Source organism: Lingula anatina, chromosome 5 (assembly GCF_051362555.1).
Source record: "Lingula anatina isolate TDL-2025a chromosome 5, LinAna3.0, whole genome shotgun sequence".
In the NCBI taxonomy this organism is placed as follows: domain Eukaryota; kingdom Metazoa; phylum Brachiopoda; class Lingulata; order Lingulida; family Lingulidae; genus Lingula; species Lingula anatina.
This window is the reverse complement of record NC_141771.1, coordinates 6,485,649-6,500,820: the sequence shown is the minus strand read 5'-3', so window position 1 is coordinate 6,500,820 and position 15,172 is coordinate 6,485,649. Positions and strand designations below refer to the sequence as shown.

Genomic DNA, 15,172 nt, shown 5'->3' with positions numbered 1-15,172 from the left:
ATCAGCGAAGCAAGTAAAGCAATTTAAACGCATTTCTATTACCTAGCAATTACTTCATACCCCCCCCCCCAAAAAAAAAAAAAAAACACTCTTAAGTACTCCAATGTTCATAATATAAAAGAAGTAGGTCACGCGTCGTCTTATTTCGTTGACAGTGAAGATGTTGAACGGCATGATTCATTGGTTTCTCACTAATAGTCACTTACAAAATTACGTCTGGCGGAAATAATATTCAGAAAAGGTTTGCTATGCCATGACACAAAAACAATGCTATATCTATGACAGATTTCCAATTAAGTTGATTTATAAATGGTCATTGTAATAGTTCCTGATTGCAATTTTCTTTTGTGGTGTGACTGTTGCGTGCCACAAAAGACACTTGCGGGCCTCTTTTTATGTATATCAAGTCACACAAAACCACATTAGTTGTGGTTTTATTTTCTTTAATGGCTTTTACAATTTGTAAAAACAATGCCAGTGAAATGGCAACTCATTACCCAAAAACTATGGGGGCGCTTTACCTGTCCATGTACATGTAAGTGTGCAAATTCTCGAGTTCATTATCGAAAACTTACAATAAAGCATACAATAGATTATTATTCAGCAGTTAGATCAAACGATAACTAAACGTTGAGCTGCGTATAAATAAGCATTGATGGAGAGAGAAATATTCATTTCGAGAAAATAACTGCGTTAATAGGTCGTTAAATGAACAAAAGGTGGGGAGCTTACAGTAAAAACTTACTTGTTATGTCGCTATATCAGTCCAGCACGCGAGGTGTCGAATTAAATGTCTGTTACACCGGGTTTGAGACCGCTTGTGAAACTAATTTTTGCCCACTCACACCCACTAATACAAAGTTGGGGTTTAGACAATAATTTGAAGTAAACATCAAATTCATATATAAGTGGAAATGAACTGAAATTTTGGCAGCCTTTAGTCATCAATATCATGTTTTTGCGTTGAGGGTTGAAATTCGTTTTCCAAGCGGTGTTGTAAGCCCAGTGTTACAAGAGCCTCTCTCTTTCTATCTCTTTCTCTCTCAGACTCAGTTTCTTTACATTTCTGGTGTTCAGATAAATACAAAGTAAAAATTATTCTTTTCTGTGAACTAATATGTCAAATGTTTGTATTTGTTTTAATAACTACATGTATATGCGTATAGAAGTATTTAAGTACATGCATATTTATTCTCCGGTTGCTTAAAATATTTACAATATTTATAATGGTGTCTTATCTGCTATTTTCCCGACAAACCAGAAGAAATCTCCACCTATCACTGTTCCATCATCATCTGCATTTGGAGTCAGTGCTTCTTTTCTATTTTTAATTGACACATTTATTTTAAAAGTTTTCCTTAACGTTTAGAAAGCCACGTCTTACTGTAACTTTCAAAAGAAAATAATGACACCTGCTTTTTTAACTTGAGTAGTTTTATCCTTTCAAGGTCTGAATCGGGAAAAATAAGTACCTTTATTACATACATGGAAAATATGACTTTGGGTATATTCTAAAGCTGATAGTATATCTTTAACCGCCGACACGGACCAATTTGTGAATTGCTTTTTTCTTTCATTGCTTTCTGTAGTTATGTTTTCCTTTTTTACTTTCTTTATTTCAAACGTTCAAGATTCTGTATACAACTATGAGTGCTTCAGCCGTCAACTTGAGTCAATAAACTTGAGTTTAATCAACATTTGTAAGAACTTTGTTTGCAGTGTGTGAATGGTGTGTGGAAGGTGTATTTGTCTCTTATTGTGTTGTAAATGTCCTGTATTAATTTTCGTGAAAAAAAAAACTTGAGTCAAGCTGCATTCTGCAGTTTCTCCCATAAATATGTATATTCAAGAAATATTGTAAAAATTCCTTCTTGCCTGAAATCAAGATTACATGTGCAATCGTTACGCCAGTCGTCAACAATAGTCAGTGTCTACAGGATGTAATGGTGAACGACACGCAGCAAAATGGTAATCCACAACTTTTTTTTTCTTTTGAATTACGGTTTGTGATGGCCCGTCAATGTAGTTCACCTGTCGAGATACAAATAATGATATATGTGTAACGCAACATCATGTAAACCTCAGAACCCGCCCCTGGCACCTTTCCACCCTTAAGCACCTGTTAAGGCGGCAGTTGCGAAGTAAACGGTTCACCAGAGTCATATAGTCACGACATATTATGGTTAAACCTCTTGGTCCATTAACGTAATGTTACGACAAAAGAAATAAAGCTTTGTGCTAGGAACTATTTAGTATCTCATAAAAGATGTTATCCTATCATTCAGCGGTATCTGGATCTAAGTTTCAACTTTAACTCGAGGTTGGTAGGTAGGTTTATATGGCGGCAACAAGTATGGGAGGTAGTTGTCTGCTCTTGCTGGGAGGTCTTATCGTCTTGAGCCTTCTTTCCTCTACTGAGTCGAGCACATTGGGAACAAGTAAGTTTTTAAATGCCTTACGTAGCAAAGATATATACTTTTGGTTTAGTTAATAACTATCTCATAAAGCAAGTAGTCAATAAATCAGCATGTTATATATCATATATGATATTATATTTATTATTATCGCAGAGACTAGAAGAATGTACATTTGTTTTAATTTAAATGAGCATTGGAGCAAATTTTAAGCTGGGCAACTATTCAGGAAATATCAACAACGAGGTAAGGGGGGGGGGGGAGCTAATCCCTGTATCCCTCTTCAACCGTTACGCCTATGCTTATGAAGAAGGACAATTTAGCGTGCAGAATATTGTTATCACTACTTTAAAGCGTCACCATCGATCTTGTTAATTAAATGAAATGGCAGATAAATTTCAGTTTGGCAATTCAAAATTTCGAATAAAATATTCTTTATATAACTTTCTGTATATCAAGGAAGCTCGTTTATAGGTGCTTTGGTAATCATTTGTGAAAATAAACATTAAGGAAGAAAAAATGCCATATTGCTTTTTCTTTCAGGATGTTACCACTGTCAATTCCGTGTGTTAGTATCGGACTCCTTCTTCCTGGACCCTAACTTCGGAAACCCAGCGTGCGCATACCCCGGAAGTCGTGACTCCGGTGTGGAAGCAGAGGAATGCCTGAGCGATAGGTGCTTCGTCCGGTATAGCCCTACCTCGGGAGGTGAGTTTTCTTTCCAACGGGAGCAGAGAAAAATAGGAGAGTAAGAATTAAGAATTAAAAAAAAATTTGATTTAAACGTTCTGTCATTTTTGAACCCATTTTCACACTTTTATTACAGTTATAACACGTGGTTGCTTCGAGACGGAAGACGGCATCAAAACCAGCAGCGACAAGGTTCAAGTTGATAGACACGGCGATAGGTGGCAGCTCTGCTCATCTCCCGATAAAGATTCCACTTGCAATGACCTCGACATCGTGGCGTCTCTGAATGGTCACCATGGCAATTGCCACGACCCGTCTTCCCACCCGACAGACGAGCCCTACAAGGCTGTCAACCCGCCATATTCATCACCCGAGGAAGAGGTAGACTTGTACGCTGTCATCGGGCTGAATCGCCGTCACGCCAGCCGTAGAGTGATAATAAACCACAAACCAGTTCAACCAACGCAACCGGATCCAATCGCCTCGTATCCAACTTTTGCCTCCTCTTCCTCTTCCCTTCAACCAGATGAACTACAGCCTGTGGAACCACCACCCGTCAAGCTCTCCGCGGTACCATTTGTCTCCCCTACCGAGCAACCTTCTGTTGACGAAGAGAAAGACTGGTACCAAATGATCGGACTTGACCGCGGTCATGGTAAGCACAGGTCAAGTGTAGAAAAACACCCAAACCCACACCAGGACGTTAGCAGTGCGGATCCGACACCACCCCCTAAGGAGCCAGTGACCCAGCCACAAAACATTCACTCTGAGGATCCGGAGGAACCGGATTGGTACCTGATGGTGGGATTACACCGGGATGTTGACGTGGCAAGACAGGCGGCTGCACGCCGGGGGTCCGCTTCGTACATTGGGTCTCATTAAACTCTCCTGGCCTACGTTAACTGTTGTTAAGCTTTACAGGGTGTGTGGCCGCGCCATAGTGGAACATTAATGGGGTTTTGCAGTCTAAACGGCATGCTATATTCAAATACTTCGCAGTGAAAACCGAGACTTGTGTTGAACCTTGGAAGCATCTTTATCAGTGCTGAGTGACTGTAGACTATTGTATATACTGTTATGAAATATTGGAATCGCGTCTAATTAGAATATATTTTCTTTTCAAGGCTCACTTTATTTGCCTAAATGGTATGCATATTTCCAGGTATTCTATGCGGGATTTTCACACCAAATCTTAGTTTCCTCGAGAAAAAGCTCAACCCGCCTCTGCACACAGACTCGATATTTTGTACCATTTCTAATTAAATTTAATAATCTAGTTCTACACAATTAGTAGTCTGCGTGGATTTTAGAGCTCAGAAGTAAATGTCAACCTCATGTACGCTTCAGATGAGAGGTTTTATCGTTTTCAATATCGGAAGTGGATGAGATGAGTTTTGCAGGATTTTCAAATATAAAATGTGGTTTTGGGACATATTCAAGCGCGTAGAAAATCTTAAATGCGTATACCACCCAAACCCAATATAGAGGTGCAAACGATGTCACAGGCATGTTCCTTAAAATATGTAGTGCACAGATTACAAACTATGTTTGATTATTTAAGGGTCCCACACGAAGAAGTTTGTATTAAAGTTTCACTTTCCTGACACCATGAATAATAAAAAATAATTCATCATCTAACCCCAAAAAGGAACATACGTTACTGTCACAAATGCATAACGTCTAGCTGTGGAAACGTTTTAATCACATTGAAAAATTAATCATCACGAGTTTTGTTCTTTAATTTATCTTCTACAAGTATAACGTTGTAAAAAATTACAAAAAGCTTCTGTATTGAGCTGTTAATTGTTTTTTAGCGACTTAAGTTTGCCTGTCACTGAATATTAAAAAAACGGGGAAAATACACCCTACCGACAGTAAAATAAGCATTTAATAGATTATTTTTCCCCTCGTGCTCCAAATATTATATCTGAAATGTCAAACTATCATGGAATCACTATATATTTTTCTGTCAGCAAAAGAAAACATTTGTTTTCTCTTGCACCAAGTACTTGTACAAAATGAAACATTTTGTCAATTTTCCTAGGGAACATACGTTACCTAGTATTAGCCATGACGCAGGCCCCATTAGTTACGGTTTAAATATTTATTAAAAACGTCCTTACGTCATATTTAACTTAACATGATCGAATCACTTCAAAATATATAAGAAAACGTTATGGAAATAAAAATTAGGTGGCCTGGAACATACGTTACCGGAACATACGTTACCAGTGAAAATCTACTTGTGCCCGAAACTGGCTCCGAAAGAAAAACTAGCTTCTGTTTGAGATGTCAGGTGGTTCTTTCTGACGTCTGCCCGAGCTAAAGATTAGATGAGGTTAGGTACAAGTGTAAATAAATCCATAAAATCCTTAGTAACGATGTAGGCGAAGTAAATGATTTTGTCGTAATAAAAAATTTAATTCAAATACAGAAATGAATGTCAAAGACGGAAATAAATGTCAAACAAGACTGTGCAAGAAAAAAATAATCGCCAACGAGCGCAGTGAGCACAGTGCCAAATACATTGATACCGAACGGAACATCATTATTTCAGAAAAATGCGAAAACAAGAGCTGAGATTTAAAAAGATATCGATCTCGTAAAAAAAATGAAGGTGACGCTTATTTGGAAGCGAAGGAAAACGGGTTCAAAATACTATGTAGGCCTACCTTCCGCCTCCCTATAAATGTCGTGAAAAACAAAAGAGGCATGCGAAGACTAAATCGCGAAAACGTAGCCTTCACCAAAGGAAAAAAGAGCTCCTAGCTGCTATAGAAGTTGCCGAGGCAAGTCCACAGCAATCACCACCTGAGAGACTTGTTGTGTGTGCAAGGTGGTCACAACGTGGAAACAATTAAGAAGAAACTGAAGGCAGTTAAAATGAACAATTAAAGAACTGCAGTCACAGGTTAATGCCATAAGAAAGAGGGAGAATGCTGTCCGGCAACGATTTAGCCATTGTAGAGCACGAAATACGGAGCCACCTGAATTTCCCACATGACCCAAAATTAAGACAGTACGCATCATACAGCAGGCTATAGACCCAAGCTAACACTGTGCAGTAGCAATTACTTTTATGTCTCCTCCATCCCAGTGCAACACAAACTTTCATAGTCTTATTTATAACAAAAAGAAGGCAACAAAGAATATTGATTGTTCAAGATTTGGTCAAACAAGGCCGCTTTTATTTTATAACCCCACTACCCTAATTATTTTAGCAATAATAACAATGTAGCAAATTGTTGCCTTTATCCTTATATTAGGGATAAAAATAATATTCAATAAGACTCATCATCCTAAAAAATATGACTTATAGAAAATGTTTTTATAGCTACAGTGGGTCAAGTTTAACGAGTTACACCAAAAAGTAAGATGAAAATTTTGCATAATATAGTGGCTGAGAAGATTGCGAAGACGTACCGTTGTCTCAGATTTCTTTCCGCTGCTACTGGCATTTGCCGGAATCGTTGGTCGAGAACTCGCGAAAAGGGGATGAACTGGTTGAAAAGTCGACGGATGGGAGTAGCAGGAAAAAAAGGCAAGCTGTATACGATTTTTTTGAACGAGACGACTATAGTAGAGGCCAAGAGCGCCAGTAACCAAAATAAAAAAATCATCCAGCACGTTGGCAGAGTAAAAATACAGTATGAACATCTAAGAAATCTCAATTAAACTTTTACAAGAAATCATGCAGCCTATAATTTGTCTTAAATAGCGACTGATAAGGACCGTAGAGACCCTTGAACTCTAAAGTGATATCTGTTTCTTATACTCACTCAATGGAAAGACTTAAAAATTTTGTGAGCCACATACTTTTTATAGATGGAACAAACATTATATATATATACATATTTTTTTTAATTTCCCAAATGTGCCGAAATCCGCAAGACAATTTAGACCTTTCAGAGAGGATAGTAAAGCTAATTTTGAACGAATTCTCTGCTGTATTGGAAAACCTATAGGTGTGTTGAAAAAGGCTTCGTTTAAAGAGGTGGTAGGTTAGATGTTTCTGGGATCTGCCTTTCTTTACATGCAAATGATTAAGACGTTTGATACGCGGATCGTGTTTGTGTAATAGGTTATCACTTTTGATGTCTGAGTTACTTTTAAACACCTCAATAAATTCTACGAAAAAAAGCGAAAAAATATCTTATCAATATTTATTAAACTCGTGTCCCGTATCTTTTCTATGGCTGTGGAACATACGTTACATTACGGTGTGCGAAGGATGCGAGGCGTAGTTGGTATTGTAACTAATACACCCAAAATTTGAAACTGTCAATGAGTTTTAAATTCACGACGAATATGACCAGTGGTAGATAACTTTTAGGTAACAAAGTTTTCAATTCTCTATACAATTGACAATTACTGCTATTGAAAGAGTCATCAACGTGGACATTGTAAAGAAAAATGATCTTTAGTTTGAAAGTAATTTTCCTAGATCTGGTCAATTTAAAAGTATTTTCCTATCACTTTTCCATTATTAATGACTCATAGGGTTCTGTTAGTGTTTAGCTTGCACAAATTTTCACAGCGCTCAACTAATGATCGTGTTTGTATCAGGCGATTCAGTGGTAACGTATGTTCTTTCTTACGCTTTTTTCACTTCAAACGGTTATCAGTTTATTTGCTTACAAAACAGAAACGCGTGGGCGTAAAATTGGGACATTTGTGGATTTTTGTTCTATACACATGTAAGTTTTAAAAAGTTAGATAATACATCAAATTCATTCAATTTCATTTTTTGAGACTTGAACTTGTGAAATGCACCTCTATATTGGGTTTGGGTGATACATCTCTGTAGACAGCAATACTACAGAGAGATACATGTAATAATGTCGGAGAGGAAAGAGCTTTGGGAATAAATTACAGGGGTTTTGGCTATCCTGAGACTGCAGGGATATATGGGGACATTGGCAAATGCTAAGTGTTCTCTTAGGGCTTAATAACATCGAACGCATGTATAAATGAAGGCCAGTTAAACTGGAACGATACAGAAAACTGTACCGCTCGACGTAAAAAGGGCTAAGGTAATTATATATTAATGGATCGATATATTAAGACGGTTTTATTTAGTGTACAACCGCGCTGTGCAAGAAGGTTGATTGAGATATGACCAATGCTGGACTTTCCTTTGCAGTATAAATCATAATTAGTACGGTTGGGAAGAAGTGCATACGATTAGGAAATTCCAATACTTCAAAAACTAAAAGTTGATATTTGGGGAAACTGTAGATATGAACCACCATTATAGCAACCGTTCTCTGCGAGACATCTCCCACCCTAACAAAACTTATCTACGCCATTCGACGCGACAAAACGGCAATCAATAGCATAGTGTACTGTTTATCAGCTAAACGAGTCTAGATCATAGTTTGCAATGTCATGATGGCATGACAGACATTTAAAAATGCGTGCCTAGTTATGCTGTTGGCACGTAAGGTTTTTTCTTTTTTCAATTCAAGAAAAATCTGACTGGCGGTTTTAGAGCAGCTTAAACAAAGATGCAGCGATTTCTCTATCAAATATCCCAGAGATTATTCTAATCCTCCCAAAGCAAAAAAAAAAAAAAAAAATCAGACAGAAGAAACCCGTCTGAAAATATCAACACCCACATAAGCAGCTTTTCAACATCTACCAGGAGATTGCACAGTTGAGCTTTGATCAGGGAATAGGACAGCAACAACAACGACAATAAACAAATAAGTTAAAATAGAAAAGAAAAAAGCAATAAAGAGTAGAAAACAAAATAATAGATTAGGTAGCTGTATATCAAACAGTCCCCGCTTTTATTTTATGCATTAAATTATGTTTTTGGGGATTGAAAAGTAGCACATCCAGAGGAGCTATCCAGTTCACATTTCACCAGTGCGGTGTATCACAAATATAACAATTCTCCGAGTCCAATTAAGCATGTTTTGACTTAATTTTCATGTTCATGTACTGCGCATGTATTTGAGTGCAACACCAGATTACCTTCATTTCACAGATTTAAATACAAGCGGTTGGCCATCTTGCGCAATATCAATTAATCCTCTGTCTTAAAGACTATGTCCAGTATGTTATGAAGCAGGTCACTGTCCACCACGCTGTCCTTGTAAGCTGGACATGTCTCCCACTCTTCCTGACTGAGAGGTGTGCACACGTCCCAGAGACCCATACCGTGCGCATGCGTGGCGTGATGCTCGCAGCCGCATGATTCTTTTGCAACTGGAACGAGAATTATTTAATTGATCAGTGGCTTTAAGATTGATTAATGAAAAGTTGGCCAATGAAATGAAATTTACTGGTTCTGGAATGTGGTGTTCGTTATAAGTACACACACACACACACACACACACACACACACACACGTGTTTTTATTTAAAAATGTCTCATAAGACCACTGCATGTTGCTGCCAAAGTGTTGTCACTTGTACATACAAACTTTGACTACTGGGAGGGCCCAATCTTTCTCCTAACCCTCGAAATTTAAAATGAAATGGGTTTAATTTTAGGCTCTTTGCAGTAACGAGCATGCGAAACATGCACTCGTAATACAAATGTAATCCATATACATGTACTGTATGAGTGTACATGTACATGTACATGCATTAGGGCTACTGGTAGTAGCATACTCATTTTTGGAAGTGACCAAGACATAAACCCCCATTTCAATTTGCAAAGGTGATGAAGAGGAGAGGAAAAATGCTGTGGAAGTTTGGATCCATCTATAGTGGTTATCGTCTTTATCTGCCCCTAAAACGTTTTCGAATAAATCATGTTGTCACACCTTCTGGACGCCCGGAGAATGATGACTTTCCCTGATCTCGTGGCACGAAGATTTATTGCAACAGCGACAGGACATACTGTGGTAACTTAATGTACTCACGCACGCAATTGCAAATGTACTGCCCTAGGACGAGAGTTCACAAATGTTCTTTCTGTTATTTCTATTTATGACACAACCAGAGGTAACACAAATACACACAGAGAAACACCTTTACATGCACGCACACACACGCGCACACGAGCAAATTGAGAGAGGGAGCGGGGAGGGAAAGAGGGGGCTACGCCCTTTTTTTCCACCACACGTACAAAAGCGGTTTGTTTATTAGGGCAAAAAATCCCTGTAGAACACGTACCTGAATGTGAAAGTTGAACAAATAGGCAGGTATAGACTGAGTTACACAAATCTTAGCAGTTTTGTACATGTCCATGTTATCTTTTTTTAAATGTCAAAAGATAGATAAAAACTCAAATTTGCTTACCACCTGTATGATCTGATGCCGGCTTGGAGATGACGGTAGATAACATGAAAACACAGAAAACGCCTAGAATCACAGCGTCCCTCATTTTACGTCTGTCTAGTTGAATGGAAGTTAGAATATGAAAATGATTACGTTTAGATTTTTTGATATCGAATATCGTAATTTTTGTATTCATTACAATGTGGAAATTAACGTGAGATTAAAATTAAATATTATAAAGTAAAAGAAAGGGCTTTTAAAGTCTTAAATCGTGATGTTGTTTTCAAAAACTGTCTGTAGTAGTGATTTCTTTGTGCGTGCGCATGTTTGTATACGTGTTTGTCTGTTAATGTGTGTGTATGTGTGCGAGAGAGAGAGAGAGAGAGAGAGTCAACAAAACTTCAATTCGGTCGAAAGTTAATTTCTGAAGAAACATGTTGCACTTGTACTTACCTCTGTCACAACTGGAAATTAAAAGTTTTTCTCAGCTTCTCATATATAAATTTTTCTCTTGTTGAAAAAGACTCTGTATTGACCCAAATCATATACGTAAACGTATATGCGTGATATTTTTCAAACCAAGTACTCCCTGAGTTAAAACACGCCCTCTTCCGAAGTACGTTACATTATCTTTGGATCTTGACTAGAATATAATTTATGAATGTTGCCGATCTAACCTTAAATCACCGCTGGCAAATAATGATAAACAGCTTTGTTGATCAACTCATTTAACAAGGAATAAAAATAAAAATTGTGAAATCATTTAGAGACAGCCAACTAAAAAAAACTTTTGTTAATTCATCCAATAAATGCAGTGGACCACGCCTCTCTCTCTCTCTCTCTCTCTCTCTCTCTCTCTCACACACACACACACACACACACACACACACACACACACTTTAACAGAGTGAAAAAACTTGTTAGCCACCAAAATAACAGATTGCAATATATTCCAATTTCACTCCTGTCCAAATATCCGAGGATTTTTGTTTCGTTTTAAGTTCAAAATTGCGGTGATCTCAACTACAGCAGTTAAACACCGTCCCGTACGACAGGAGGGCGCCAGCAAGCGGCGTGCTGCAGACACACATTGCGTTTTACAATTTTACTGGATGAACGAAACTGTTTTTATTTATTTCACAGATAATGATTTGGACAAGAGATAGGGTTGTTTGAAATAATCGAAAAAGTAATTCCCATTGTTATATGTGATGTCCTGTGGTTTCTGCGGGTAATCTTGAAATTGCAAGTTTTAAAGTATGCACAGCTAGTAATTTGAGCAACTAACGGATCCACTCAGGACGTAAAACGAAGAAAGTTCGACTAAGGTTTATAAACAATCGCATTATATACACTGTACTTTGTTTTCCAAAAGCAAAAATCCTTGTGCGCGTACGACAGTATTGTAAAGCACATGTGACGAAGGTATTGACTTTATCATACTGATTACGCGAGGTAAGAACTAAACAACTTTCATGTTCCTCCATATTCTTTATTGTTACTCACTATCTACCTTATCTATATTTTCTTCCTCTCCCTTTATCCTCTTACATTGCTCTTTCTACAGCCTGTTACATCGTTCTCCCACGTTTACATTACATTTACCACCAAAGTACGACGAGATCGTGTCAATTACTAACATTACGCACATATATGTACCAGTAAAAAACATTTTCACTTGACGGCGTCCTTTTTGCGTCCTTTGTGCGACCTTGGAACAGGCATCGTATTGATCGTAAAAAGGAGGCACAAGCGTTGCTTTGGTTGGCCAGTTGTTAGCCAGTTGGCGTCACGTAAAATAGTGTTTATTTTACTCTCAAACAGGGCTGCATTACGCTGTCCAGTGTAAGGGAGGCTCAAACAGCTACGAATATACGAATAGTCACAAACAACCAATATAGCATTAGTGAACAGCATTTGGATGCAAACCTTATTCGACATCTCACAAACACATGGTCGACCAAATCTTGTTTTTACACATTAATCAAAAGCTGATTTTAAATACTTGTTGTCTTTCTTCCTACGTTATCTTCGTAACACACACACAAACACACACACACACACACACACAAAAAAAAAAGAGGAATCAAAATAACTTATTAGTTTGCAATTCTCCTATATTTCATAAGATCATCATATACTTGTGCCAAAAACAATACCAATATGTTAGGTAACCAAAAACATAAGAGTCGACAACACACACACACAGACACACACACACACACACACACACACACACGTTAGTATGGCTCGTATACCGTTTTTCATATATGCTAACTCATGAAAAAGTTGAAAACCCTGAAGTTGTATATCAGGCGTTGACATTCTAAAATTATTTCTTTTAAGAAATGAATTCTTTAAAAAAATTAAAATCGGCTAATGTTTAGAGCAACAGCTCTCTATATGTCGTGACTTTCCACACACCGACCTGGTCACATGAAAAAGTCAGAAAGTTTGTTTTGTTATCCATGGAATGTTTCTTCAATCATGAGCGAGGTCTTTGTCCCCCAGGAGGTCAAGATTTCCTGTTCTGCGTTGGTATTGGAGCAAACACCGACCTTCAACGCTACGGTGACGTCACCGGCTGATACGCCCTGACAAGTGCCTTGAACTGCAAAGTCCGTAACGCGAGTATATGTACAATGCATTAAATAAAGTTCTATTTTGTGTGTGTGTGTATGTGTGTATGTGTGTGTGTGTGTGTGGAATTTGAGTATACGTTGAAGCTATATGGATCTGTGGGATGTCTTTTCTGAGTCAACAAATCTGTGTCAAAAAAAAAATGTGACGAAATTGCGTATGTCGGTTATTAAATTGTTCTATAACAAAACCAGCGTCTGACCAAAAGCAGAGGAGAAAAAAGAACGAGGAGTGTAATTTATCACCGCGAAACTCTGGAAAAATTGTACAGTGCATGCAGCGAGAAAAAAACATACCTGTAAATGGGTCGTTAAAATAGACGAGTTCGCTGGCTTCATAGTACCTATTAAGCTTCCAACTCTCAATTGTCTGTGGGTTGCTACATTCGTAATCGTTGAAGGTGAAGTACCATCGTGAACAACTAAAGGGGACAAAAAATTCTTGGGCATTTCCTGACCAAAGTACCTTTATCCCACTGACCCCAGACTTCTTACTGTATGTCACAGTCTGAAAAATCAAATATTTCGTATGTACTGTGTAGCCCAGGCAATATAATATGATACAATACAATATAACATCCCAAAGAACACCATTAAAGAAAATATGAAATATCCAAACTGACCACCAGTTTCAATCAAAAATTAGAACCCAGCATACATGAACTTCAAAAGTCCTGTTGGTCTTAGAGACTGCGTCATTTGCCATGTACAAAGCGCCATCTATCGTGCCACACTTTCTAACTAATTATGCATTTGTGGCCTGTGTTCATTCACACTTTTAGTGTTAAGAATCAGATAGATGCCACTTGAGAAACCCACAATGGCCGCCCGCAGTCATTTCATTTTTCAGAAATAATCAACGTAGAGCTTCTTACAAATATCAGATGTTTTGATGACATCAATAAGATTGCAAGCGGCGCTTTAAGTTTCATTTTGTGTATTATTTCAGAGGGGGGTATCAAACAGCTAACATGTGCACTAGATACATAACATGTTGATGGACTATTATCAGCCGGAAAATTCATGCCCCCCCCCCCAAAAAAAAAGGCTTTGTGTGTATCCTTGTTTTTTGTATGCCAATGCCTATGTATGCCTATGTTTTTTGTATTACATTACTGATGTATCAATATGTCGGTAATATAAAAAGGGACTTACGTAAAGTGTTCCAGTGTTCAAAGTGATGTTTTGAGCTGGCCACCACCAATATTGTCGGTTGAAGATTGGGATTCTAGTAGCTGTGTTTCCTGCAGGGCCTGAGACTTAGAAATAACGATTTTAAATCTTCATAAGAAAACTGTACATCAAGATGTGTTATTTGCCAGAATAAGTGATATTATAGGAAGGTACATGTACATGCATTTCTACCGAACTTTGATGAAATGCAAGCGATCATATTCACATTAACAGATCCACAGAAGGTCGCAGCGGGCACGTGCAGGAACCCTTCGCCTTTCAGGTACCCGCTTTGCCTCTTTCTCCCTTCTTGAAATACCGAATAACATGCGATCGAAAGGAGACAAAACCTAAGCAATTTCTACCCCTCTGTCCTTCATATTACGGCAAAAAATCTTGATGCACCTGCCCCACTTTGAATTATTGTAAACGTTTTTTGAAAAAAAAAAAACTAGTTGTGCCCCTCGCCCCCGTTTCCTTCATTGGACTCCTGGATAAACCAGTGCAACTGCAACCAATGCAGCTGTGAAAATTATTGTTTGTTAATTTTCCTAGCTTATAAATTGGCCAAAATGGGTGAAGCGTGGCTAAAGTAATAATTAAGATATGTTACTCACGTGCACTTATATCTAAACCCAGCCTGGTTTCCTCCACTCTTATTCTGGACACTGTCATCCAGCCAGTTGACGGGTCACCGCTAGAGGTGATGTTCCAAGGGCACTTTCCGCAGTGGAAAGATATGTTTACTACCCCTGCAAGGATTCCTTTGCATATACCGGAAACTGGGAAATTTATCAAATGTAAATTAGACCGAAAATATATATTTCTAGCTGTCTCTTACACTGGTCATTATTCCCTTAAAATTGATACACGCATTCATTTTAAATGATAAAATCTTAATCAAGTTTGCCTCAATCAATTCTACTCACACTCAAAAGTCCTGTTAGTCTTAGAGACTGCGTCATTTGCCATGTACAAAGCGCCATCTATCGTACCGGGATCAGAGCACTCTACGCCATTTAAC

The 15,172-nt window shown here is 38.0% G+C and overlaps 2 protein-coding genes and 1 long non-coding RNA gene across 6 annotated transcripts in view; 1 reads left to right on the top strand and 2 right to left on the bottom strand.

The window, feature by feature from the left end:
* Positions 1-4,450, top strand: part of LOC106172075 (uncharacterized) — a 29,115-nt gene extending 24,665 nt beyond the window's left edge. For all 4 annotated transcript variants that reach the window (XM_087012678.1, XM_087012675.1, XM_087012676.1 and 1 more), the window contains 3 exons: positions 2,333-2,438; positions 2,958-3,122; positions 3,241-4,450. In XM_087012678.1, coding sequence (XP_086868804.1) covers positions 2,339-2,438; positions 2,958-3,122; positions 3,241-3,986 — 1,011 coding nt within the window. In that variant the 5' untranslated portion in view covers positions 2,333-2,338 and the 3' untranslated portion in view covers positions 3,987-4,450. The remainder of the gene's footprint in view (positions 1-2,332; positions 2,439-2,957; positions 3,123-3,240) is intronic.
* Positions 4,451-8,863: 4,413 nt separating this feature from the next.
* LOC106172076 (uncharacterized) lies at positions 8,864-11,075 on the bottom strand. The gene is made up of 3 exons (XR_002886490.2): positions 10,790-11,075; positions 10,358-10,453; positions 8,864-9,317 (listed from the first exon to the last, which is right to left on the bottom strand). It is a non-coding gene; the product is annotated as an uncharacterized LOC106172076 (long non-coding RNA).
* A 1,511-nt stretch (positions 11,076-12,586) lies between these two features.
* Positions 12,587-14,823, bottom strand: LOC147761552 (collagen triple helix repeat-containing protein 1-like). Its single transcript, XM_087013265.1, has 4 exons — positions 14,766-14,823; positions 14,131-14,234; positions 13,273-13,483; positions 12,587-12,947 (listed from the first exon to the last, which is right to left on the bottom strand). The coding sequence occupies exons 1-4, from the start codon at positions 14,821-14,823 to the stop codon at positions 12,799-12,801; spliced, it is 522 nt and encodes a 173-aa protein (XP_086869391.1). The 3' UTR covers positions 12,587-12,798.
* Between the last annotated feature and the right edge of the window lie 349 nt (positions 14,824-15,172).